General features: G+C 48.5%; 1 protein-coding gene across 8 annotated transcripts in view; it reads right to left on the bottom strand.

The window, feature by feature from the left end:
• The window catches only part of LOC132332217 (6-phosphofructo-2-kinase/fructose-2,6-bisphosphatase 4), a 51,658-nt gene extending 28,420 nt beyond the window's left edge, over positions 1-23,238 (bottom strand). For 6 of the 8 annotated variants that reach the window (XR_009487834.1, XR_009487836.1, XR_009487835.1 and 3 more), the window contains exon 1: positions 6,938-7,089. Coding sequence is in view for 3 of the 8 variants with exons in the window: in XM_059856275.1 (XP_059712258.1) it covers positions 6,938-7,043 (106 nt within the window). In the remaining 5 variants the exon portion in view is untranslated. Of the gene's footprint in view, positions 1-6,937; positions 7,090-11,449; positions 11,501-23,100 lie in introns of those variants that run through there. The other 2 variants (XR_009487837.1, XR_009487838.1) reach the window with 2 other exon arrangements.
• Positions 23,239-26,208: the final 2,970 nt, after the last annotated feature.

Genomic DNA, 26,208 nt, shown 5'->3' with positions numbered 1-26,208 from the left:
TGCAGTGATGGACATGTGAGGTGTAAACAGGCAGGAAAGAAGAAAGCTGTGTGTTTGCACACAGAAACAATACCAAACTAAAGGCAACTGACATCTTATGCCCCTGTGTACCTCAGTTCAGTGCTTGCATTGAAAGGAAACAGCAAGGTGTACAGTTTTTAAGCAATTTTAATATTTTTAAGACAAGATCTAAACATTGTTCAACCTTTTCTTGATTTTGAGAAAAACGAGCATGACAAGCACATCTTAATACACTGTAGTAAAACAAGCTACTCACTACTGATTATTTCTTCTTTAATTAACACTAAAATTCTCTCTGGAGCAGAGCTCATTTTGGCTGTTACTAAGAATAAGACAAGTATTCTATACAATCAAGTACAATAATCTGATATAGACATATGAACACACTCTTAATCAAAGCCAGAGCATTTAATTTTAAAAAAAGGAAACCTCAACGCTGTAGGAGGCAGAAGGAATTGTATGTATAATTTGAAAACCTTGAGGCATTTCCTTTCAAATCACAAGTTTTTGAACAACTTAACAGCACAAAACTAAGGATACCTTGTATTAATCTATCACAGCTAGTAGGAACTGCCTAAAAAGAAAGAAGATATTAAAGTGATGCAGATACCACCAGCTCCCTCCACCCTCTATTTTTAAGGGAATTCATTTCTGTACAATCCACGTGTGTGTCAATTTCCTCAGTGCTCTGACAGAGCAGACATCAATTCACTCCAAAAGACCAAATCTCAGTGATTAGCTGTAAGGCATAACTGAATTGTTGTACAAAGGGCTGTGACTGCTCAAAACTCCCAAACTCCCATCCCCCAGAGTCACTTTCATAAATCTGGTGCAGAGAGTTCACATAACTGAAACAAAAAAGAACAAGCAGATCAGCAAAGGCAGATGTGCTGTTTTAAAATGCACACTGAAAGACACAAAACAAAACCCATTAAAAATACTCCACTTTTCATGAGGGAGAGGAGGTAAAATGGTACCCAACCTCAAATCCATGAACCAGTCAACTACCCCCTGTAATGACAGCTCCAGGGAACGAAATGCAAAGCAAAACAGATCCATCCAAAAATGACCAAGTTTTTGGAAGGACACTGATAAAAGCCCTCAGAGTAAGTTCCTCTGTGCAGAAGCCTATAAACAAGAAAAGTAATAATTTCTTTTTCTCTTTGTCGTAAGCCTAGGCTGTGAACCCCCTCTCCAAGAAGGTGAAGGAAGTCTCTAGGGAAACAACAAAGGCTATGGAGTGCCAAGAGCACAGTGCTTATTAAGTTAACAGCCCTGCTTCCAGCTCTAAGGACAGTGCAATAAAACACTGAGATGAGAGAAACCCCTGGGCCCCGAGATATTTTAAGAGAAGACATTTTTCTTCAAAGCCTCTTCAAAAGGTCCTTCACCTCAAACACCTAGTTTTGAAGTTTTGAACAATTTTTCAGTACAAGCAGTGAAGGAAGAGCTGAAAAAGACAAACCAGGATCTGCACAGAAAGGCTCTGCACACAGCCCCAACTCCTCCTGTTCTGCAAGTGCTGAAACAGGCTTTTCTACCCATTCCAAGCAGAATTTATCAACTTTTGGTTCTTAGAACACCTCTTTTTTTTTTCTTTTCCTTTTTCTGCTGCTGGGGTCAACCATACAAATTTCACCTTCTCACAGAATATTTCTCTTCTGGTAATGCAACAATAAACCCATACTGGAGCAAAACTGAAGTCTGGGAAGTTTCCATGAAGAGTCCTGCAAGCCACTTAAATTAAATGGCTGCTTCACACATTATATCAACAGCTAAATTTCTAAATTAAGTCCTACTGCCTGCATGGTTTTCTAACCAAGCAGCACACTAGACCAACACAACTACAACATGCACAAGGGACATTCCGTGCCAGTCTGCTCCCACCTGCATTTTTACATATATTTCCTCAAAGAAATACAAAACTAGCAAGGCTGCCTTAGCTAGAACCCCATGTGTCCAGTTTAACAGGCTCATCTCACCCCTTATTCCAATCATTCTGGTGAGTAACCACAGAGCAGAAACCAAGAGAAACATCCCAATAAACAAGAAGCAACCCCACTCTTGTTAGGTGCCAGGCTGACCAAGAGTGCTTTACTCTATGAAGAGAGATGCCCCTGTCTTTGTTAGGAGGAACAGAACTGATGCCAATGATCCCAAACACTCAGCCCTTACAGAATGCCACAGCCCTGTAAGCAACACTACACAGGACATGGTGCTGCAGGAATGTGCCACCCCTCAGTGCTTGTCCTCAACAAGAGGGGCAGCTCACAGTCTAAAATTCAGGGCACTAAAGAAATGTTTGGTGTTCTGGATTAGCTGGCCACCCATGGCTGCAGCCTCATCCCACCTGCACAGGTGGCACTCAGTGACAAACACACCTGGGCATCAGCAAGCAGAAGCCAAAGCACCTGTGCTGGCCAAAGCAGCCCATTCACAGCTAAGTGGCAGGACTAAAAAGCACACAAAGCAGCTGCTTCACTTCTTCTGTACCTCAGTGTAGCATTCTCAACACAGCAGACCCTTCTGATCCTGTGAAATAACAAGGCTTGGTTTTGCTCATTAGCTGAACAAAAAAGTTAAGACCAGAACAGAATGCCAAGTCCTGGTATGTATCAAATGGATGTATCAAATACTGCAAAGAAATTAATTATCTTTCACTTTATCTAAACCACAGCTTTCTCAACAGAACACTGCCAACACTCACTGCAAGCAGGGAGAAATAGTAATTCCCACTGAGGTATTTTCAATATCAGTCTCTCATGGCTTACATTTTCCCTTGAAGAAATGCAAGCAAGTTTGACACGAGGAAGTAAGCTAATAAAAATAGCCAAACATACCACAAATTACAGATATCTCAGTGGCACGGTGGTAAATCCTCCTTTTCACAGCACCTCACTGTCATCCAATTTACATAAAAAAAACTTCCAGTGTGAGTTACAGGTGTGTGAGTTGGAGCCAAGGCAGACTCCAAAGGGCAGCTTTCTCTCCACTCCTTACCACTGAATTGTCTGGTTTATCTTCAGAAATATCTCTACACAGTCTAGTCTCCAGAAAATAATCTAATTTTTCACTACTGCTTTGCATATGTAAACTCCCAGGGGTTCTGACAGCCCCAACCTGTGGATGTGCCATCAACACTGATTTTCTTAGAGGAACACAAGCACTCAGAACAGTAAAAGAAAACTTGCAGCTTGTACACCATCACTTGCTAAAGATGCTCTAAGACTTCAGTCAGTTTTTTCTTTAAAACAGATGCTTGTGATATACACATTTAGAAGTGCATGTTTATAAACAGCATCACCAAAGAGAAGAAACACAGAAAAAAACACACCCAAAATACCAATCAGTGAGGGAAAATGGCCAAATGATGAAATGCTGCAACTGAAGCAAAGTCATTATCCCAGTTTAATATTTCTTAAACATCAGAACAACACAGCAAGTTGCAGCTCAAGAGTAAAATTATGACTGCCGACCCTTCCAAAGTTAAAGACTTAACAGTCAAGGAGAAAGAAATGACATGTTTATTTCTTGCCTCTATTGTGAAATAATGCAAATGCAAAAGAAGGTTGGGAAACCAAACTGGGACATGGAACAATCTAGATGAGCTGTGCTGCAATTCATCAGCCCTCGAAACTCTTCTGGATCTTGTGAAATCCGAGTCAAGAGTTGATATTTTCCAGGTTCACTTACTACCAAACAAATTATCAGCTGTCCTTTCCTTTGACCCAGAATTAGATTTTGTTTTTCCTTATATGTGTTAAGGACAGATCTTTTTTGTATCAAGCTGTTACTGTTAAAGATTTGAAGTTTACAAAGTGTTCTTGCAGTTTCTATGGCCTTCAATTCAAGGCCTGTTCTCCAAAAATCCTGTACTATTTAGAGGCTCATACACAAATATCTCTGACTTTAAGCCAACACAACCATCCTTCCAAATAAGGTCAGCCCTACAAGTTTTACCCATCATTTATCCAAGTTAACCATTGTTAATCCATCATATCTTTTTGATCAACAATGACCAGTCTCCCTTCTTTGCATCCCATGGGGATGAGTTCCCCACCCTGCTGTTCTTCCTGAAAAGCATCTGCTCCTAGACCTGAAGAAGTCCATCATTTTCTAATTTGTACCTCCTCTTTTTGTCCAAACCACCAGTTTTCACCATCACCTTAGTCCAAGGGATTCAGAATTCCCATTTGTCCCCTGGCCAGCCCTGTGCCACCAGCTGTTCCAGGCTGCTCTGTCATTCCCTTCCTCAGGGTCACCTTTTGCTTCCTACAGCTTTGATGCCAACAGCAATGATCCCATCTCACATCCTGCTCCTCAGGCACCATCCTCACCTCATTCCCTCTCCTATTTTCAGTTCCTAGCTTTAGGAGCAGAAATACACACAAGCAGCATGTGCTCAAAGAGTAGAGCTCTTTAGAGCAGAAATAGTAATTTAATACTTTTTTCTTGGGATGTACATTTCTACTGCTGTACCATCAGCAAATGACATTTATTAGAATGGCCAAAGTTCAGCAGCTGTAGGGAACCAAAACATTTAATTGTAGTTGGGGAGGAATGTTTAACCACAGGAAATTCACTATTTATCTCTCACTATAAACATGCTCTGCTGGCTCCCCAGACAACTTTCACTAGGGCCTACTCAGCTATTTGTTTCTTATGTCCATGTTTACAGCCCTCTGCTTGATTCAGAGGTTACAGCAGCCTGAACATCCAATGCCAAGAACAGCTTGAATTCAACCTATTCACAGACAAAACTCTTCACAAGTGACCACAAAAGGCAAGCCACAGCCATCAATAACAAGATGCCCTTGCAGTGCCCTCAGGTGTGACTCTGGAAGGTCACCAGAACAGTCACCTTGTGTCACCAGCTATAAAAGCTGCCTGCTCTGTAGGCTGCACACGGACACAGCTCCTCCTCAAAGACCTTGTACTGCACTGACTGAAAGAACTGGCTCTTCAGAGCCCTGTCACAGCTAAACCCTGGCACAGCTCAACAGATTTCTTCTTCCCAAGACAACAGCAGTTGCTATACCTTTTAGAAAATCACTCTAAAAACAGCTAACACTGGTGAGTCCTTTTGTAGACAAACCTGCCGAGGCCTCAACTGGAAGTGTGTACAGTTCTGCTCATCCACCTTCTAGAAGGATAAAGACTAAAGGTAGTGCAGATGAGGGGCAGCAGCACAAAGCAAAAAATAAGTTTTAAAAAACCACCAACCAGAGGAGACTGAAAGAGTTCACCTTGTTTAGCCAAGAAACTCAACACAGAGTGACTAACTTCGCTTTTCCCACTGCAAAGCTACACTTGAGGACCAAACCACTTCCACCTTGAGCTGGTAGTTTTGGAACAGCATCACCTGACACAGTTACCTGAAGCAGCAAAGAACCAGAACTGGTCAGCCCAACAGAGCCCCAAGTGACCCATCTGGGCAGTCCATGCTGAGCTGCCCCACAGCTGCAGCATCCACAGGTCACACAGCCTGACCAGAGCACAGGGCAACACAGGACATGTGGAAATCCTGGGGAAAAGGAGTCTGCAAGTCCCCTGCTTGAGAAAAATTCTGAAGTGTTCTCAGTTTGCTGACACGAGACAGAAGGTTTTATCAGGGAAAAGTAACTTCTGCTCCTTTGCAGGCTGTTTGTAATTCTTAGGTATCACAAATGACTGCAGACTTTTTATGGATAGGGCTACAAAAGGATTTTTAAAAAAAGGCAATCTATTTTTCTAGCAAAAGGGTTTTTTTCATTTATAAGGGGTCTTTGGCATTAAGCTTACAGAGTCCTACAAAAAACCCCACTGGCATGTGAAATATTTCTTAATTTATAGTCAAATGAAGCTAAATAATTCTGCCAAGAAGACAATGTACATCATCAAATTACACATGACTCATATGCAATTTTGTTCTTGGGTTTGGGAGATATTTTGTAAAACAGTATCTGTGTCAGAGCTATAACAGATATTACTCTGCTTGGAAAAGAAATGCCACATTAGGGCTAAAATGAAGCAGTCTTCTTAGCATGTTTATAAAGCATTTATGCACAGATTTTCTGACCCTCTTCCTATTTCAGCACTCATCTCAATCTACCATGGCTCAGATGCTGCAGTAATTCAGCTCCCACAGAAACACACTCCTGCCTGCTTGCCCAGCACACAACAAGAGAGATAGGGGTGGTCTGGGGTTTTTTTGGGGGAGGGGGTTTGGTTTCCTCTTTTAGCAAGGGCTGGACCAAAGCAGGAGCAGAGAGCCAAGGCTGCAGCCCATGGACTCCTGCCACACCGGCAGAGCCTCAGCCCTGTCAGCACAGCCTCTTTGCATGACAAACACAAACAATTCTCCACGACAAAGCCCCTTTTGTCTGCAAAACTGCCGTGTACCGGACCTCGGTTACTTAAGTAAGGGGGGAAAATGAGAGGAAGAGGGGTAAAAACAACCTGTGAGGCAAAGTTTGTTAATGAACTATGGTTTACAAACGCCGCAGCCAAAGTCTCAGGAGGCTGATGACTCGGCTGGCTGCACCTCAAAATATGGGAAGTCATTAACTCATGGAACAGATGGGCTGATACACCATTGGCCTTAAAGGAGAAAAAATTGCAAAGGAACACAACAACCAAAACAAGAGCACCGTGACATTCTTAGGCCTCTCTCCAAGACGAATACACTGAACATAAACGCTCCCTGACACCAGAGCGTCTAACAAATAAAAAACCCAAACAAACCCGCAAAACACCAACAAAAGCAACCAGCAAAAAACCACATTGATCCCAGCTGAGCTTCCCTGCCTTCCGCGGGGCACGGAGCCAGCAGCAGCTCCGGGGCCCGACCCTCGGCGGGGCAGCCGCGCCCGCCGCCCCGCAGTGACCGACCCCGAGCGCCGGGCTGGGCTCCAGCCCCGAGCCCCGAGCCGCTCACCGCCGCGCTGCGCGCTGTGCCCCGCGGGCAGCCCGTTGTCGTAGGGCTCCCACGTCTTCTGCAGCGGGTTCTGCGTGAGCTCCCGAGCCGCCGGAGCCGCCGCCATCCTCGGCCGCTCCCGGCTCCCACCGCAGCGGCGGCGGGCGGGGCGCGCCGGGGCCGCCCCCGGGGCAGGGCCGGCCGGCAGGGAGGGACGGAGGGAGGCGCAGCCCCGCCGTGCCCCGGGCTCCAACCCCGGCACCCCGCGGGCAGGGCCCGGCAAGGGCCGTGCTGCCAGCAGGTGACTCCGCTCCGTGCTGCTGCTGCTGCGGGAACACCAGGCTGCCTCTCAAAAACCTTTTTTTTTTTTTTTCTTTTTTTTTCTTTTTTTTTTAACGCAACCTAAATATAGAACGCCCAGGGAGCGTGCAGTGTGTTTTAAGCCATGCATTGAGTAAGGTATTTTTCCAATTAAACTGTTTTGGCCTGAAGGCTACATGAAAAGCCACGCTGAAAAATAAAAACCATAGGTTTCCTACATCCCATTTGGCTCCCCCCAAAAAAAGCTCTTAACAAAGGGCCCTGGAAAGCTGCAGAGGTTTGACTAAACAGGACACCCAGCTGCCGCCTTTCCCCATCACCTTTATCAGCTTTACCGCCTGGGGAAACCCACCTCATTGACAGGCCTGAGCAAAGCTCTAAAACAGCTCAATATTTCAGGTATATACACCTCTCTATATTTTATTTACAGAAAATTTTATTTACAGAAAATAAATGCAACACAATGAAAACACTTGCACGGTAGTGAAGTGCAATACACACTTTCATTATTAATCACTCCATTATTATCACACTGGCCTAAACACAAGGGAAGGCCAGTCCATACTTTCTTTTTGAATACTAACCAGGCTCTGATCACCTGAGGATTATTTTCAGTCTTTCTGTTCTATTACAAGTTTAAATGTACCTTTCTAAACAACAACAACAAAAAATCATTTCTCAGAGACATTTGGCAAGACACCTCTGGGAAAGTCAGTGCTGTTTTTCCATGTTTGCTTGACCTGCTTTTCCCTCTGTTCCATTTCCTTCTCTCCAAGACCAATGACAGTTTTCCTCTGCAGGTGCCCCATGCTACATTTTTACCCAAGATTTTCTTCACGATTTTGTTTTGGGTTGATAGCTGTCGTAGGGAGGGACAGAGGGGCTACAAGAGTTTCATTGCAAGGGTCAGAAAACTAGGAGCAGGGAGAGGGAGGTTATGAATGCTTTAAAGCTTCCTGGTTTCTTCTGCCAACTGTGTTTACTTGCAGCAGCTGCCCAAGAGGTGTGAGCAGGGACAGTTCCATCTGTGTCCCAGGTTTATCCCACAAGCCTGTCTCCTGTGCACACAGGGAAGGAATGTTGCAACACACAGGACAGGGACTCCAGGCTAGAGTCCAGCAGCAGGATGTCCCCACCTCGCCCTCCTGTGATCACAGCAAGGCCAGCACCAAGATCCTCCAGCTCCCCTAACAATGCCTCCAGTAAAGCCAGGAGAGCTCACAGCAGATGTAATATTAACAGGAACACATTTATAAACCCCACTTCTCAGGTTTGTTTTACATACATTAAGTAGAAAACCTACAAAATCCTTCCAGCCTCTAGAAATAAAGTTTGTACTTCCCTTCTGCAAATCCACACCCTGCACAAGAACTGGAAGCCTGGTCACACAACTGCCTCGAGCCAAGAACACTGACCTGATGTTGTTCATACAAGAATAGCATTTTCCAGAAGGCTGTGGGGTGAATGGCCACATTTCTAAGTCTCATCCTCAAAGCACCAGGTACAGGACCAGTTTCTTAACTCCTTTCTGCTCAGGCAGAGACAAAGCAGTGGCACCTGCACAAGACTTCAGTTAAGGGTTTGTCCAGGTGTCTGCAATAACATCAGAGGTGTTCAGAGACACCTGCTAGCCTTTGTTTTTGTGAGGCACAGAGTTCAGCTTGGTTGATAACAAGCTTATGTGATTGTGTTGTATTCAAGGGTTAGTTGATTTGTGGTTTGGTTTTAAGCCTCAGTGCAGAAATGAGCTATTTGATCAAGGACACGGAGAAAGCAAATACAGGTATTTTGTGCTACTACTGAGGTCTCATTTCATAACATGGTTTACGAGGGCACTGTATTCACTTCCTGGGAAAAGACAGAACAATTGTTGCCTGTTAGATTCCCAATAATTGACAGAGATCACCTTCTGCACAATCTCACTGCCAACAGCTGCTGTATAATGCAAAGGCTGGAGGAGCAGAGCTGATGCCTGCAGGTGAAGAGCTTTCTTTGCTGCAGGGAAGCCATGAACAAGCCTTTACTCTCGGGAAGGCTCTTACACAAAGCATCTGCTCTCAGGGCCATGTTGAGCAGAGAGCTCACCTGAGAAACCACCTCTCTCCAGAGGCAAAACATCAAGGGGGAGGGCAGTCTTGGAAAATGAGCTGCAGCATGGAAATAACCTGCTTGAGCCAAGTGACAAGATTACTCTCGCTCTCTGGGAACAACTGACTGACATGACAGGAAATGGAGGGTTTAATGCCTACAGCAAATGGTAATTATTTGAGACAGGGAGAAATAAAAGAGACTGCACCAAGGTTTCAGCTTGATGCTACAGAAACCCAGCTTGTATCTGTGAACACGCTGTACTGTATGGCAGCCACATGATCCAAGTTTCACCATACGTGCAAGTACCTTCCACCTACCTCATTTCCCTAGTAAAGGCATCACTTCTTAGTCTGAGAACCCATAAAACATCCATAAGCCACACAACATTTCCTCCTGGCCTTCCACCATCTCTCTGGCAGCACACATTTGGAGGAGGGAAAGAAGATTTTCCAGTCCGTGAGGTGCCCACGTCCTCAGCACCCCGAGCACTCCCAGCTCCCCCAAACCCACCCCAGCCCTTGTGCAGCGCAGGGCATCCGGGCGAGAGCCCAGAGCCACGAGGGATCCGCGGCACGACAACGAGACACGGGCACAGCCAGAGGCGAATAAGGAGGTTCTGGAGCGTTCCGGCAGCTCTCCCGCACCGCCGGGCACATCCCGGGGGCACCGGGCACATCCCGGGCACATCCCGGGCACATCCCGGGGGCAACCCAGGCTCCCGCGGGTGCTGGCACCGCCCGCGCCGCCAGGCGGCGCCCTGGCCCCAGAGCGGGCACTGCGCGGGCGCCCCCTGGTGGCTGCGGTGGGCAAAGGCACCGCCCCCGACAGAGCGGGGACGGACAGACGGACGGACACAGGGCCGCGGGGACAGACGGACGCACGGCCGCGGGGACAGACGGACAGACAGACGGACGCACGGCCGCGGGGACAGACGGATGGACCGACACAGGGCCGCGGGGACCGACGGACACAGCGCTGGCCATCGCCGTGCTGAGAGCTGCGCCCCGCCCCCGGGCCGCCCGTGCCCAGACAATTCTCCTGGGAACAGGAATTCCCTGGCACCCGTCAGAAAGGCAATGTCGCAGCCAAGTGACACCGGGATGGCCCTGCCAGGGGACAGCAACGCTCCGCAGAACTAAAATCCAGCAGGAGTTGGCTTTTAAGCGGTGGAGTCAGAGGTTACAGAAAGCTACAGGGAAGGAAAGCCCATCTACCGGCCCGAGTTATTTCTTAACCCAAATGGAAAAAAAAATTGGGAGAGTGAGCCCACACTCAGAACTAAACATCCACATTTCTTTCTAGACATTAAACACCAATAAATTATATTTCATCATTGATCTATTACTTCCATTTCTCTGAAGTAATTCTCCTTCCAGTAAGTCCTGGGATATACTTTGCAGTCCCACATTCTCAGCTACCTACTTTGACAAAACCCACAGTCCCCGACCTCTACACACACAACTGGCAATAATCAGCTGGGAAAAACCTAAATCCAAACCCTCTCCATGGCAAGGGGCAGGTTCCTGCTCCAGCTCGAAGTGACAAACAGGAACTAGTTTAAATTATCCCATCTTAAGATTGCCATCTGCATTTTCTACAACCGGCAATAGTGAGAGGGGGAGAGATCAGAGTTTAAGTTCTTATCCCCATTTAGGAGGGTGCAGAGACAGAGCTGTGAGGCTCCCCACTCACAGGTACTCAAAAAAACATCACCCCTAGCACAGCATCAGTTTTGTTTCAGCACAAACTGAGGAGACACAGAGGAACACAGACCTTGCAATAATCATTACATGTGGCTGTTATTCAAGAAGCACAGACACACACCTGCACTGCCTTCAGCCACACACATCTTACACATCCAGCTCTGACAGCCATCCAAAGCTCCCCAGTTTCACATGGATTGGTTGGCTCTGACCAGCTAACAGGCACAGCCTGCTACGCTGCATCACAGTGTTTGTAGGAAGGAGACAGGATAACTCCTGTTGAACTTAGAATTTATTTTCTCTTTCAATTAAAAAAAAGAAAACAACAAACAAAAAATAAACACACAGCCCCCCCCCCCGCCCAAAAAAAAAAAAAAAAACAGAAAAAAGAAACCAAGCAAAAATATCTCAAATGTACCTTCAGCAGGCTGGTGGCAGTCCTTCATTGGCCAAAATCTAAGCAGCTGGAAGCATCACCCCAGGACAGCAGCTATCTAATTTATAGCAGGCTGTTACCACACTGCAAGCCAATGAGAGGAGTCAGTGACCACACACACAACTATGCTTCAGCCTTTCTGCTCATAAGCAACAACAGCCCAGCATTTCAGAACTGGGTTTGAGCTGGAACGGGAGAGATCTCTCCCCACTCAGCTGATGTGAGGCACACTGCTGGTGGGTTTTTTTGGACAAGGATTTGTTGGGGTGTTCTTACATGGTGAAAAGACTTGTAAATGCCCCCAGTTTCTGCTCTAATCACCAAAGCTACTGCAGAGCAGCTGGGACACTTGGCCTGTTCTGTCACATCCCTCCTAACCCTAGGACCAGGGAACAGACTGCTCTCTCCTCCAGGTAACTCCCATATTCCTGAAGTGCAGATCAAGCATGGCAGGTTTTTCCTCCCTGTGCAAGTCCCCAAAAAGCTGCCTAGAACACAGTGCCCTTCTGCTCAGCGTGCTGTGGCCTCTGGAAGGCAGGCACTAACCCAGCCTCACTATTCTCTGGGAAGCCCAGAGATGGAGGAGGCTGCACCACAAAAAGTACCTCTCTTCCTCCCTGGGCTGCTCCTGAGCTCCTGGATGATGACACAGAGTATGCCCTGGGAACAGTCATCCTCCCCAAGGGATCCCCCAGCAGCTAGAAGCTCCTCAGAGAGCTTCCCTCAGAGAACAGTCAGTTCTCTCCCATCCAGAGCTCTGCAAGCTCTGTGAGCAATCCAGGAGAGAGGTGCAGTGCTGGGTTAGCAGTGACACACACTGACTCACATCTCCTCAGCTCAGGCTCCCAGGACATTCTGTTACATCAGCTTCTTACATGAAGACTGCCCATCTCATCAAGGCCACCTATGGTTCCCCCCTCAACCCAAAGTGCCATCCTCCTTTTTGTTTCCCACAGTCTCATGTCCCAGGAGTCAAGCCAGCAAAAATAACAAATAGCCCACTAAGGCCCCAAAAATGTCAAGCATCCCACATGACAGGTCCAGCAGGTAGCCCAGACCATCTCCACAGGTCCTTCCATCTGGGACTTGATTCCAAACCAACTGAAATCACAGGGGCCAGCCCTTGTGATACACAGCCCTAGCACTTCCTTCTTTTCTTCTGAGCAGCCAGTAAGTTTTATTAGTGGCACCATCCACTCCATATCTTATTTCCTATCACTGCCTAAAGGGAAGATGTTCCAATTGTCTCGGAGTAGACTGCTACCCCAAAGACAAGCAAAAAGCCACTGAGAATTCAGAAGTAAAACAAGAATCTGCCCTCAGTAAGACACACCTACAGAAATTACTTTGTAAGAGTTCATTTTACTACCAGACTTCATGGCTACAGATCAATCTATCAAAGAGATTGATAACAAGCACCCAGATGTAATCATGCTTTAGATGAGAATAAGCTACTACTAAGGACAAGAAAAATCTTCAGTGCTAACTGGGGAACAGATTTAAACAACACCCAAGATCCCACAGAGACAAAGCCATATAAACACAGATCCTGAAGAGATTCCTTGAGCTGAAACAAAATGTTCCTTAGCATAGATAAGGAAAATAACTCATCCAAAGAGAAAATGTTCATGTCATGCAAATCAGCAAGAAAACAAGCTCCTATCTCTTCCAACAACCACCAACACATCTGATACAAGGGAAGATCTGACAGGGTTTGGGCCCTCAGAAGCCTCACACCACACTTACTTGGCTGGAGAGACAGATAATTCCCACAGCAATTTGCTTGTACGGTATTCTCGTCATTGTCTGCTGGAACAGCACCAGAGCTATTCATGGTGCATGCAGAGCACTGAGGCAGCAGAGCTGACGTGAGCCTGGATCCCAGCACAGGTGTGCTTCCCAAACCACCACCAGGAAACAAGCACCAGCCACACCAAGGTTTCACTGTAAGAATCGTGCCAATAAACCCTTGGATGGCTCTCTGCAGAACTCCCTCCTGCACTGCAGGCACATGAACTTTATTAGGGGACAGGGAGCTGATCAGCAGAACATCACCTCAGCAACACGTGGGCTGCACGAGAGCCAGAGCACACACTGAGACTCACACAGCAATATCAGCTCAAATATCACACTCCCTGCAACACTGGCACCCTGCTCTTTGCTGGCTTCACCTGAGCCATTCCTCCAGGCACGGTCACTCTGAGAATCTTCCTGATTTCTAAGTATATAGATATGTTAGTCTAGATGTTTGTCACATTTCAGAAGAAATAACTGATCTCTCTTTAATGTGGGAGAAATTTAATGTCTGGAGATAAACCCTTTTGAAGAGATGCTGTTGTTTTCACACAAGGAAGTTCCCTGGGTTAAGCCTGGCATTGGGGGTAGATTTAAGGCTAGCCTGCATTAATTCTGTTTGTTACATCTGAAGGACCAATCACTAAATCTTTACACCTTCAGTCCAAGCAGTCCTATCCCATCTTTCCCTCTGAGAGAACACTGAAATTGTTTCCCTGAAAAACAGGCACGATCCCTCAGTGGTGCTTCCAGGTATTGCTCAAAACTATTCCCATCATCACAAAGTTGAGCAACATTTTAAATCTTCCTGTTATGATGCAACATAAAGGAAAGATGGTATCCATTACTCGTGGTTTCTGAGTGTTGAAAAGCCCTTTGTAGATAAACCCTCTCGCTGGACTCCAGACTATCTACATGGGGGGGCTGTGCTGGTGAGAAGTGAAGACAGGGAACACCAAAACACACACAAAACACAGCATTTGCACAAATTGCCCGTTCACATTCACATTTTCACTAGAAAATGTGAATGTGAATGTGAAAATCCCGTGTTTTGAGGATGGCAGGTGCACTGAGGAGAGCCATTCCTGCACCTGCTCTGGCAGAACCTGATGCTGTTACTACAGCAACAGCACGGGCACAGCCTGGCACAGCCCTGCACGGGGGTGCACCTGGGCCACAGACACATTTTATGAAAAATCCTTTGGTTAGGATCTTTTCTCCTGAGAAGCTTCAGCTTCTCCATGTTTTGCTGCTTTGGAATGGGATTTGGAGAATTGTTCAGCCAGCATGGGAAACTGTATTTACTTGATGACCAATGACAGCCACCTGTGTCGAGGCTGTGAGCAGTCACCAGATTTTATTATCATTCCTTTTCTCTCTATTCCTTGCTTGCCTTCTGATGAAATCCTTTCTTTTATTCTTTTAGTATAGTTTTAATATATCATTTCCTTTTAATATATTATATATCATACAATAATAAATCAGCCTTCTGAAACATGGAGTCAAGATTCTCATCTCTTCCCTCGTCCTGGGACCCCTGTGAACACCCCCACACACCTGGGACAGCCCCCACCTCCCTGCCAGGCTGACACACAGCAGGTCACCTGAGTCACCTGGGAGCCGAGATTTAACCAGGAAAACAAGGGCTGGATTAACCTGCAGTGCTTGAGAGAGAAGGGGAAACAAAAACACACCTGCATCCGTGGGGATGGCTGCCTTTGTGCCTCTTGAATCTGCTTAGAAGCAATCTGAAAGTGCCTCTACCACCTCAGAGCTCTCTATTCTTTTTCAATCACCTTTTCAATTCTTTTTTTTATTAGTAACCCTCCCCAGTTCTGAGTTTGAGTGTGCAGGTGTGAGTAGCAGTGTAATTAAAGGGAGCACAAGGAAGGGACTGACAGTTTTAAGTACAACAGACAGCCCTTACCCAGGCTGGCAGGCTTGTGAATTATGCTCAGCTACTTTTATATCAGGTATCTGAACATTTCTGGTGTACACACATCCTCTCTCCTGTCACTCAGCTAGGATCCTATGAATCCCACTTCCTCATAACTGTAGGTCTAGGCTGCTAAATTAAAAAAAAAAAATTACAAAACAAGGGCAGCTGCCATCTCAGGGTAGAACTAAAACACTTTACCCCACCCTGAAAACCAAATGCTATCAACTGACTTCAGAAGTACAATTCTGCAAGAGCTGTCACTTCAAAGGAAAACATCTGTAAAAACTTACTACATGAGTCAGGGGAGTTGTCTGATGAGATGAAAAAGGAGAATACACCGACGACAACAAAGAGTAAACAAAATTTGCATGAGATTCCAATGCATGAAGTACACCAACATAATTTTTAAAAAATCTTGAAGGCTTCGGGACAGAGCTACCTATCAGACAGAGCACTTTAAAAGACAAGAGATAAGAGAGCTTGGGAAGCACCGCCCGGGGTTGGGGTGTGAAATACCGAATGACTGCTGGGGAGGGAGCTCAGAGGGAGAAGGGCCAGAAGGGCAACAGCCCTGGGCTGGGTGACAAAGGCTGGAGGTGCAGGGTGAACCTGAGTCAGCAGCACTTAATGCGAGTTAAGCCATGTGGAGGCCTGGAAAAGGGCACGGGGAGACAAGAGCAAGACAAGGTCAAACCGTGGGAGGAGGAGGAAAAACTGGACCAGGAGGGGGGAAGAACATCAGCAAAGAAAGAACAGCAGCTCACTGGAAGCAGCAGAAACCGAGCAGAGAGGAACAGAACAGGGGTCTGCAGACAGTTCAGTGACATTTATAAATGACAGGTACAGAGAGAGAAGCACCCCAAGCAGCCCTGGGACAGCAGAGGCTGAGGGAGAGGGACTGGACTTCACTGAGAGCCAGGACAAATTTAAAAAGGGGGACAGGAGTTACAGGTCCAGCACAGGATAGTCCAGCCTAGCTCAGAGAGCAGCCAGGGAAAAGCCCAAGGCAATGGAAGTGAGAGCAAAGAAAAGGGGCCCAAAGTCCTCTCAGTCACACTTGGGGTCCTGCATGTCCCACAGCAACAGTCAGGCAGATTTTGTGAAAGTAAAGAAGAAATCTGTCTGGAAAGCCAGCATGGAAAACTGACACAAGGAGGAAAACAACTCACAGCATATGCCACGCCAGCTGCTGCTGCTGGAAATATTCTTAAGCTCTGTGAAAAAGGAGGGTGTTCATCCAAATAAAAATACAAGCAAACCAGAGCAAAGCTTCTCAGAAGATACCAGTGACAGAATTTATAATAACAGCAAAAATTCATCTTAATTTGGCAAACTGCAATGAAGTCAGGTGGCCTAAAACAGCACTGAAGGGGAAAAAAAAAAATACAGGCCAGACAGAGAGATCCAAATCACAGTGAATGTCAGTATGCAGAGCCTCCAGGGCAGATTTCTCATTTTCTGTGCATTTTGCAAGTAGACCTAGGTGGCCTATCAGCTTCCTGAGACTAACAGGATCAATGTGCAAATGAGGAAGCTTAATAAGAGTAATAAAATTATGACAGCCAAAATAATCAGATTTACAGAATGCAGACAGGCTAAACAGCACAAATGTTACACATTAAACTCTTGCATGGGGAAACATTCACCAAGTGAGGCTCCAGCATAACATTAGTAAAGAAAGCTTCTCTTTAAAACAAACCAAAATAAAAGCACCTGAGTTCTTTATATTTTGGAAAAAAAAAAATTTGGTTCAGCACAAGCGTGTCCCTAGAGAAAATACAAAAAACTGTTCAGGTGCTCAGAAGGCCATACTCCATCACAAACAGCATATGGCACAGCCTTTGGCACCAGAATGTGTAAAAACACATTCCAAAATCTAAATATCAGTTGAAAGCCAAGAAGGATACAAAAATAGAAAACAAAGCAAGGGAATCAGAAGCAAATGAGCACAGCAGCCCCCACACTCACCACCCCCAGTGTAACAGCAGCTGCCCTGCACTGCTGGCTCCAGACCCCCCAGCCTGGGTCAGTCTGTGCCCCAGGGTCCCCCTCAGCACCAGGGACATCTGAACCTTCTTTCACACAGCACAGAGGTCTCAGAAACATTTGTCTTCCACATTTTAATGAAAACTGGCTAGCAGGAGTGAAGAGGTGCCTTTTCAGTGCTCCCAGGACACACAGGGCTTTGAGCTGACCCATCAGACCTGGCACTGACACCAGACAAGCCCAAATCCCTGGAACTGGCTCAGCCTGGGGAAGAAAAATCAGTTAAAACCCAAAGACATAAATCTGTGGGAGATATCTCTTCCAGAGCTGCTTGGATTTTTAAGCTCCTCTACTCTAATCCCCAAATGGAGCATTTCTCAGGGAAAAAATAAAGAAGAATCTGAGAGATTGATCTCCCACCAAAAATGAGTAATGACTTCAGCAGAACAGGGCTGCTCCCCCATCAGTCCACCTCTCACAAGCCATCTGACATTTTCTAATTACAAGAGCTCATGAACCCCTGAAATCTCCTCATTATTTTGGGGAAACCAGTTTCACATGGGTAGCACAAAAGAAAAAAATACCAAGTTTTTTTTCCCCCCTCCTTAATGCAGGAGGTAAATGCTGCACAGCCCAAGGATATCAACAGGGTTCCCATGAACAACAAATGTCTCTTGTTATTTACCAACAACATCAACTCGATTTCCAGGGATCTCTGACCATAAATGGCAACTGAAAAGGAAGGCAAAGCCAGCCTTAAATCCAGAGAGTGTCAGTGGTCACTGGTCAGAAGCACTTTCAGACCACTCATGGTGGTTGTGCCCCTTAACTCCAAAGAGGGGGTGCAGTCATACAGAAGCTTTAGCAATAATAAACTACCACAAATATTTTGTCTTTGCACATTTGGAGTTAAACTATCCACTGGCAAACCACACCTAACCCAGGGAACCCTCCCCGTTTAGGCACCTGAAACATGCAGGATCAGACAGACAGACAGACAGCTCACCAAGGCTGCTGCTGTGTGCCCATGGACAAATCCCTCACAAGGGGACCCACTGCCAGAGAAGCAGCACCTCGAGGGCATTCCCAGGCAGGCAGGCAGGAACAGCACATCCCAGTCAATTCTGGGCACATCCCAGCCACTTTTGGGCACATCCCAGCCCCTTTTGGGCACGTCCCAGCCACTCTGGGGTGTCACCCAGGTGACAGGCACGGAGCCCGCAGCAGAGCGGGGCTGGCTGGGGCTGTTGAGGCTCCTGCTCAGAGGAGAACAGTGCCTGCAGGAGCCTGGATCACACAGCTCCCCTGGCAGTGCCCAGGGCCACAGCCCAACGTGTGTGAAGCCAGCTCCACACAAAGACAGGGAGCCATGCAGAAAGAGAAGGAAATTTTTCTAAAATAACTGCTCAGGAAGGAGTTTGGGCAGCTCTAGCTCACCTTCAGATCAAAGGGAGGCAAGAATAAAGAACCCTTTATTCACCTTTTTTTGGTTTTTATTTTTTCCTATGTTTTTCTACTTGTGCATGGCCTGTAAACAATATAGTAACATACTGAATCACCTGGAAACTAAAGCCATGCAGGCATTTCTGATACCCGAGTGCAGAAATTACAGCTTTAAATTCCATGTTCCAATGCAGCAGGCACATTATTTCTTACAAGGGCACCCATGACAAATCCATCCCATTTTATTAATAAAACATTTGCAAAACATCCTTTTTCCTCCATCACATGGATACAAGTCAGTTGCAATTAAGAGACTCATCATTTGTGCTCGTGGCAGCTCAGGGCTCCAGGATTAATTCCAGAGCATCACTTCAGAGCCTTCAATGGTGCAGACACCAACAGCCAGGAGAGCCCCTCATGCAGCAGCTTCTCAAATGACAGATGAGTTTGGCAGAATCAAAGCGCAACCCTAAAGGCACCTAAAACTGCACAGTTGTAATAGCACAGGTAAGTTGACTCATTTTACTCAAAAAACCCCCCAAGTATTTCTTTGCATGGACACAAATTCAGAGGCTCAGCACACAGAGGGATTTTGGAGAAGGCTCTGGGAGATATCAGAGCCCCTTCCAGTGCCCAAAGGGGCTCCAGGAGAGCTGCAGGGGCCCTTTGGACAAGGGCATGGAGTGGCAGGACAAGGGGGCACAGCTTTAAACTGACAGAGGGCAGGGCTAGATGGGATATTAGGAATAAATTCTTTCCTGTGACGGTGGTGAGGCCCTGGCACAGGTGCCCAGAGCAGCTGTGGCTGCCCCTGGATCCCTGGAATGCCCAAGGCCAGGTGGGATGGGACCTGGGCAGCCTGGGGGAGTGGAAGGTGTCCCTGCCCATGGCAGGGGGTGGGATGGGATGAACTTTAAGGTCCCTTCCATCCCAAACCACCCTGGGATTTTACTGCACCAGGTCAGCACCTCAGCAGGCAGCAGGTTCAGCACACCTGGAGATTAGGATTCATAATCAGTGAGGGATTACAGTACCTAGGGCCAGCTCTTGGCAGGCACCCAGGAACAAGCCTGGCTTAGAAGGAACCCCAGCCCCACGCTGGAGCCTCGACAGAGCTGCCCCTGCCCCAAAACCATGCCCAAAACCAACCTGCCACTGCTGGAAATAACAACCTGTGTGAAGCAACATGGCACTCTCTCCTGCAGCCCCACTTTAAATGCCTGGTAAAAATCTAGTGCAATCAGGAGTCAACCTAAATTACTTAATTTTAGACACTGGAGAGCCCAACTAGACAGTCTAGGGAGTTTGGAGTTGATTATTCTCTTTTGCTGCCTTTTCCAATTTAATTACTTCACCTCTTATGGTCTCAGACACCGCAAGCCAAGCACTTTGCCTGTGAAAAAAGGTAACAGACTAATTATTTCTCTTATAATGGGCAAAAATGGCTTCTGGGGGAAAGCAGCGCAGACCCAAGGAACCCTGCACTTCTCAGGCTCATGGCTGGTGCCTCCTCACTTCTATTTTGACAATTTTTACCCCTTCTGCTACACGGACCTTGTGACTCTTCCCAAGAAGCCCCACCCAGGGTGTGGGGCCAAAGCTTACACCATTTTCAACAACTTAAAACAAACAAAAAAAGAGAAACAGAACAAAACATAGGGAGTGGGAAGGTGGAAATACCCCACCAGGTCATTTCTTTCAGAAGGTGGAAGCATTCCCCAAATATGTGATCTTTTCCAGCACTTCAAGTCCAAGATTTATATTTATCACAAGGGGAAATCTGTGGGCATCATAGGCAGAGGTTAAGCCCCAAGGAAACCATGCAAGTCCAGTGAGCCACCCAGAACACATCCATGCTGCCTCACCAGCAATTAAATACTGTCCACAAGTTGGATTTACCAAATCTCTTACTCATAAGAGCAGAAGGAACACTGACGCAATCAAATTGAGAAAAATATTGTTGCAACCGGGCTGATTTTTTTTTTTTTAATTGGATGGATGATACATTTAAAAAAATGAAGCACTACGATCACTCAATTCAACAACATCCTGCTATTGGTAAGGGTTATATTTATAAATCAGTACATTTTCATAACAAAATGTCCTATTTCATAGAAGATCCTTCAAATGACCTCAAGAAAGTTCTGAAACCAAATCCTCCCCAAAGTGCTCTCAGCTTTGGGTCCTCATCCTGCACAGCTATCCCTACATGAATGCTCTCATTAGATGATGCACTGATTTAAAGGGACTGGCATCTTATGTAAATGGCTGTTATTGCCTTTAATTGCAGCCATAATTATGGGAGTGCCTCGGAACTGAGTAAGGTCACATTAAGCAAACTTATTGGAAACTTTGCAAAGTGCTCTGCAACACCCTGGACGAGGACCAGGAGTCCCACAACGGGCATTTACTCAGTCCCATCTTCAGCTCTATGCATAGCACTACAAAATCAGTCCTATATATGGGATTGCTCCAAATTATAGGGGGTTAAGTATGTTTTTGCCTCAAACGAACTAGTTTCTCTGGCATTTGCCAATAGAAAAAGCTTAATTTAGAATTAACATCTTTAGAGATCAAAAAATCTTGAAGAGTCTTCAAGTTTCTTCAGTATTAACATCTTTATTTTTCCTCCTCACATCTCAAAGAGCCACACAAGCACCAAGGCACCTGCTACAGAGCCAAGAAGGAGACAGGTGTTGACAAGAGCAGCAAGGGCAGTAGGCAATTCCCCTGGCACAGCCATAAATCCCTGCCCATGGAAGACACCAGCACAAGCACGGTGGGAATGACCAAAGGGGCAGCCAAGGGGTTTTCACTCAGCCACAAAGCAAAGGCCATCAGCACATTTCAACAGCCCAGTGGGGGTCCCCCTGCTAGTGCCTGAGGTTCTGAAACCCCAACCTCACTGAACCCTCTCGCCATGCCCTGGGGTGGAGTCAGAGGAAGCAGCAGCTGCCCACTGCAAGGCTGGCAGAAGCAAAGCAGTGATGGCTGTAAACAAGAGCAAGCCTGTGACTCAGTGGGCAGAGCCACAGGCACTGTGCACCCGCTGACACCCAGCTCTGTGTGGCACAAACTGGGCACAGCAAGGTCCTGGTCCCGTTACCAAACCCGAGTACAGCACCCTCACTGCCACATCCATCCCTGCCCCACAGCACCCTCACTGCCACATCCATCCCTGCCCCACAGCACCCTCACTGCCACATCCATCCCTACCCCACAGCATCCTCACTGCCACATCCATCCCTGCCCCACAGCACCCTCACGGCCACATCCATCCCTGCCCCATGGCACCCTCACTGCCACATCCATCCCTGCCCCACGGCACCCTCACTGCCACATCCATCCCTGCCCCACGGCACCCTCACTGCCACATCCATCCCTGCCCCATGGCACCCTCACTGCCACATCCATCCCTGCCCCATGGCACCCTCACTGCCACATCCATCCCTGCCCCACGGCACCCTCACTGCCACATCCATCCCTGCCCCATGGCACCCTCACTGCCACATCCATCCCTGCCCCATGGCACCCTCACTGCCACATCCATCCCTGCCCCACGGCACCCTCACTGCCACATCCATCCCTGCCCCACGGCACCCTCACTGCCACATCCCTCCCTGCCCCCCATCCCTGCCCCACGGCAGCAGCACTGCCTGCTTCATCTTCCAGCCTACCTAATACAATTTTCCTAGGAAGTGGGGAAATGATAGCCAAACATAACCATGACTAAGGCTACGGGCAGAAGTTTTGGCGCACTTGCATCACAGCTGTCACCCTGTATTACACAAAGTGCCTGACAAACACGCCAGACCTCGGGCCCCAGGGACAGCCAGCCCCTTTCCAGGGAAGGCCCCAACGAGCCAGCAGCCAAATCTCCTAAGGCAGATAAAAAAGGTGCAGCCTGTGTGCTTTTTATGGAGTTGCCCTTAGGAATAAGGGAAGAAGAGCTAAGCAGTTAGATCAGTATTTGCCAAAGCACCGCTTTTACACCGTTCCTCGGCAAATGGAGAGCATCGAGGCTTGGAGGAGAGAGATGTAAACCCGCCTTCCTACAGACAGTTGGAAAAAAAAAAAAGTCCATCACAGCACAGCAATCTCCAAAAATAACTCGGCAGGCAAACAGCTGCTGCTACACTACGATTCCCTCTTTGCACGCCACATCTCCCAACCCTTCCTTCACCCAGGGCTGTTCCAGCAGGAGCCTCAGTTCCCATTTCCCACCGGCCGAGCTTTCCGAGATGCCGGGCACCCTCACTGCTCGCTGGAGCCGGGAGGGAAAATCCCGAGCAGGGCTCCAGGAAAACAGCACCTTCAACACCACCTTCAACACCACCTTCCCCGCTCCGCCGTGCCCTGACCGCGCGCGGCTCCCTCGGGGCCGCCCGGCGGGTGGGAAGCCGGGGGCGGGAGGGGAGAAGCGGCGGCGCAGCCCCGCTCCCGGGGGTCGCGGGTGTCCCGGGGGTCCTACCTCGGCAGCGCCGGCCCTGCGGGCAGCGGCCGCGGCGGCGGCAGCCCCACATGGGCGGCGGGCTGGGCTCCGCTCCGGCGGAGGCGGGCACGGAGCGCAGGGCCGCGGGGAGCCCCGCGGAGCTGCCCGCGGTGTGCGCGCCCCGCGCGGGGCGGGGCGGGGCGGAGGGACCGGCCCCGGGCAGCCCCCGCCCCGCCGGGAGCCCCCGCTCCGCCCCGCAGCCCGCGGGGGGCGCAGGGCTTTGGGGGAGCACGTCTCGAACCTCGGTGCGGGCACGGCCGCGGAACCCCCGCACCGCCCCGCATCACATCGCATCCCCGGCACCCCCGCATCGCCCCGCTCCGCTGCGCGCCCCATCGCCCGCTCCCTGCCGGGACCGCGGCCGTCCCTCCGCTGTCTGCTCCCCCGGGCTTCGTGTTTTGTTAAAATGAGAAATTTAAAATAAACGAATAAATTAGCAAGTAAAAATTAAGTGGACGTGAGGGAGGTGGGGCGGCTGTAGCCATTTTGGAGAGCCGGGTGTGAATGCAGCCGGGGGGCAGGAGCGGGGGGTCGGCCGTGGCCGGAGCACTGGGGCTCAGCTCGGCAGCACTGGGGCTCAGCTCGGCAGCACTGGGGCTCAGCTCCGCAGCACTGGGGCTCAGCTCGGGAGCACTGGGGCTCAGCTCCGCAGCACTGGGGCTCAGCTCAGCAGCAGTGGGGCTCAGCTCGGCAGCACTGGGGCTCAGCTCCGCAGCACTGGGGTTTGCTCAGCAGCAATGGGGCTCAGCTCCGCAGCACTGGGGCTCAGCTCAGCAGCAATGGGGCTCACCTCCGCAGCAATGGGGCTCAGCTCAGCAGCAAGCCCTCGGCCAGGCTCAGGAGCACCCACGCAGCCTGTCCGCGGAGCCAGCGGTGACCCAGCGCTCTGACCCAGCCGAGCTCACCCCACCGACAGCAGGGCAGGGCAGGGAGAGGAGCCAGGGCCGGGATCCACCGCGCTGGGAGCCGGAGCGGTGCCGGTGAAGCCAGTCTGGGCACACACAGCCTCTACGTGCACTCGGGGCACAGCCCCCGCCCGCTCCGGGCTGCAGATTGCGCTGCCCTTGCATCTAGCATCCCTGAGGACACACACAGCATTCCTCCTGACACAAGCTTCAGCTTAATGACAAAAATCCTCTCGGTCTTTATACCATCCTTGGGGTGATACTGAAGTGCGTTTGTTATTTTGTTCAGGTTGGGACACGTTATTTTTGTGGCTGCCTTTCCTCACGGCTCTGTAATTTTGTCAGGCTGTCCCCCCGAGGCAGGCATGAACTAAATGGGTGTGTGTAAAAGCTTCAGGGCTGTTATCACACTGTGTGTCTGCTCTGGGGCCAGGAGCTGCAGAGGCAGCACTGTGCTCAGGAGAGTTATCTGCCTGCCTGTGCCTTTGGCCTGCAGAGATAGGCACAAGTGTGGGCAGGGGGAAACACCACTGCAGGTGAGAGAGGGGCCACACAGAACATGAAGGAAGGATCAGTCTAAATCCACTTACTAGTCAAAAAATAGTAATAATTCCCCTTTTAAGATGAAAATGGTCACCATAAGCAATGGACATAAAAGTTGTTTTGCATAAAAGTCACATGCAAATTTTCTTTACCTTGTCAGGATGCCTTTTCATTTACCTGCACACCTCCATCCTGCATCCCAAGTTGTCTCTGAGTGATGTAGTTGTCTCCAAGTTGACTTAGAGTAGACTCTTAAGTTTTCTCTCTGGGCAGCTGGTGTCAGACTGCCACTGGCAACATTAGCGTTGTAACTATGTTGGCTCTGCTTGGGCATCACCTGACGCTTTAAAACTCCAGTTAATAAAGTACAACTTCTGAATTGCTTGTAGAAATTAAGCCACATGAAAGAAAGGGTGGTTTGTTGGTGTGGATTTTTTAGACGGGGAGAATTGCATGCTTATCTGCAGGTGATGATGCCTCCAGCAATGAGGAAACAGCAGCTGAGATCAGTAGGATGTTTGGTATCCCTTCCTTCGCGTGTATGTGTGCTGACTCACAGCAAGGACTGGGTTACTGTGGGCTGAGACCAGACCCCTACTGCTTCTCCAAGGCTGTCACAGCCGAGGGCAAACACAAGAGAAAAACTTGGCACCATTGGTGCAGTGCTGGGGAAAATTCCTTTTCTTTCAGGGAACTGTCAAAGATGCAGCTCCTTGTGCAGCCCCTAGAGCTGAATGGCTCCTGGAGGTGCCACAGTGCAGGTGTTGGCTCTGTGGAGGTGGAAGTCACCTGTGTCCCCCTTCTGGACAGTACTTAATCCCTATTAACTCTCCATTATTTCATCTGAAGTATTAATGACTAGTTTGCTTTATCCTCTAAGGAGCTCAAATGGCTTTACATAACTGTGGTCTTTTCTACATTAGCAAGCTTTGTTGTCCACTGCAAAGAGCAGCACTGAATGAGGAGGATGCTGTGGTGGGTACTCAGAGCCACCATGTCCCTGTGCTGTTCTGGAGCAGAGCATTTGTCACTGGCACAGATGGCATAGCTCAAAACTGGGTTTAGTTAACTCTGCTTTTTGGTCACTGACTGCTTCCAGCTTGAAGCAAGGGCCACTGGAGTTGTTTGAGAATTTCTTTGAAAGAAATATCATACAGTTCTGAGCCCTGGGATAGGAGAGAGGCCCTTTGTTTCATCTGCTCTCCCCATGAAACATCTTTTAGTCACAGTTTCTGGGCTTAGTGAAACCTTATCCCTATGTTTTATTAAAAAAAGAAAAAAAAAAAAAAAAAGTGTTTTCTGCAGCTGGCGTGAAGCAGCAGGTAGTGAGGCACAGCCAGAAATGGAGCTCAGGGGGCTGGGCACTGCAGCAGCTCACCCTCCTGTCCCTGGCCTTAAGAACAAAGAAACTCCAACAAAACCACCCATCTGCAAGGATTCCTTACTGCTTGGTGTTGGTGAAAAGGTCCAGAGCGCCCCCCCTGTCCCGCTGGGCAGCGAGATGTGGCTCAGTGTCAGCCAGGAGCCTCCACTCCTCTCGGCAGAACAAAAGGTCCGGAGCAGCAGCGGGAGGGCAGCTGTGACCCTGCCCTGCTGCTGGGCAGAGCCCCAGGGGCATCCAAGAGCCCTTTCTGTCTGA

Source organism: Haemorhous mexicanus, chromosome 11 (assembly GCF_027477595.1).
Source record: "Haemorhous mexicanus isolate bHaeMex1 chromosome 11, bHaeMex1.pri, whole genome shotgun sequence".
NCBI lineage: Eukaryota > Metazoa > Chordata > Aves > Passeriformes > Fringillidae > Haemorhous > Haemorhous mexicanus.
This window is presented reverse-complemented; position numbering and strand designations above follow the sequence as displayed.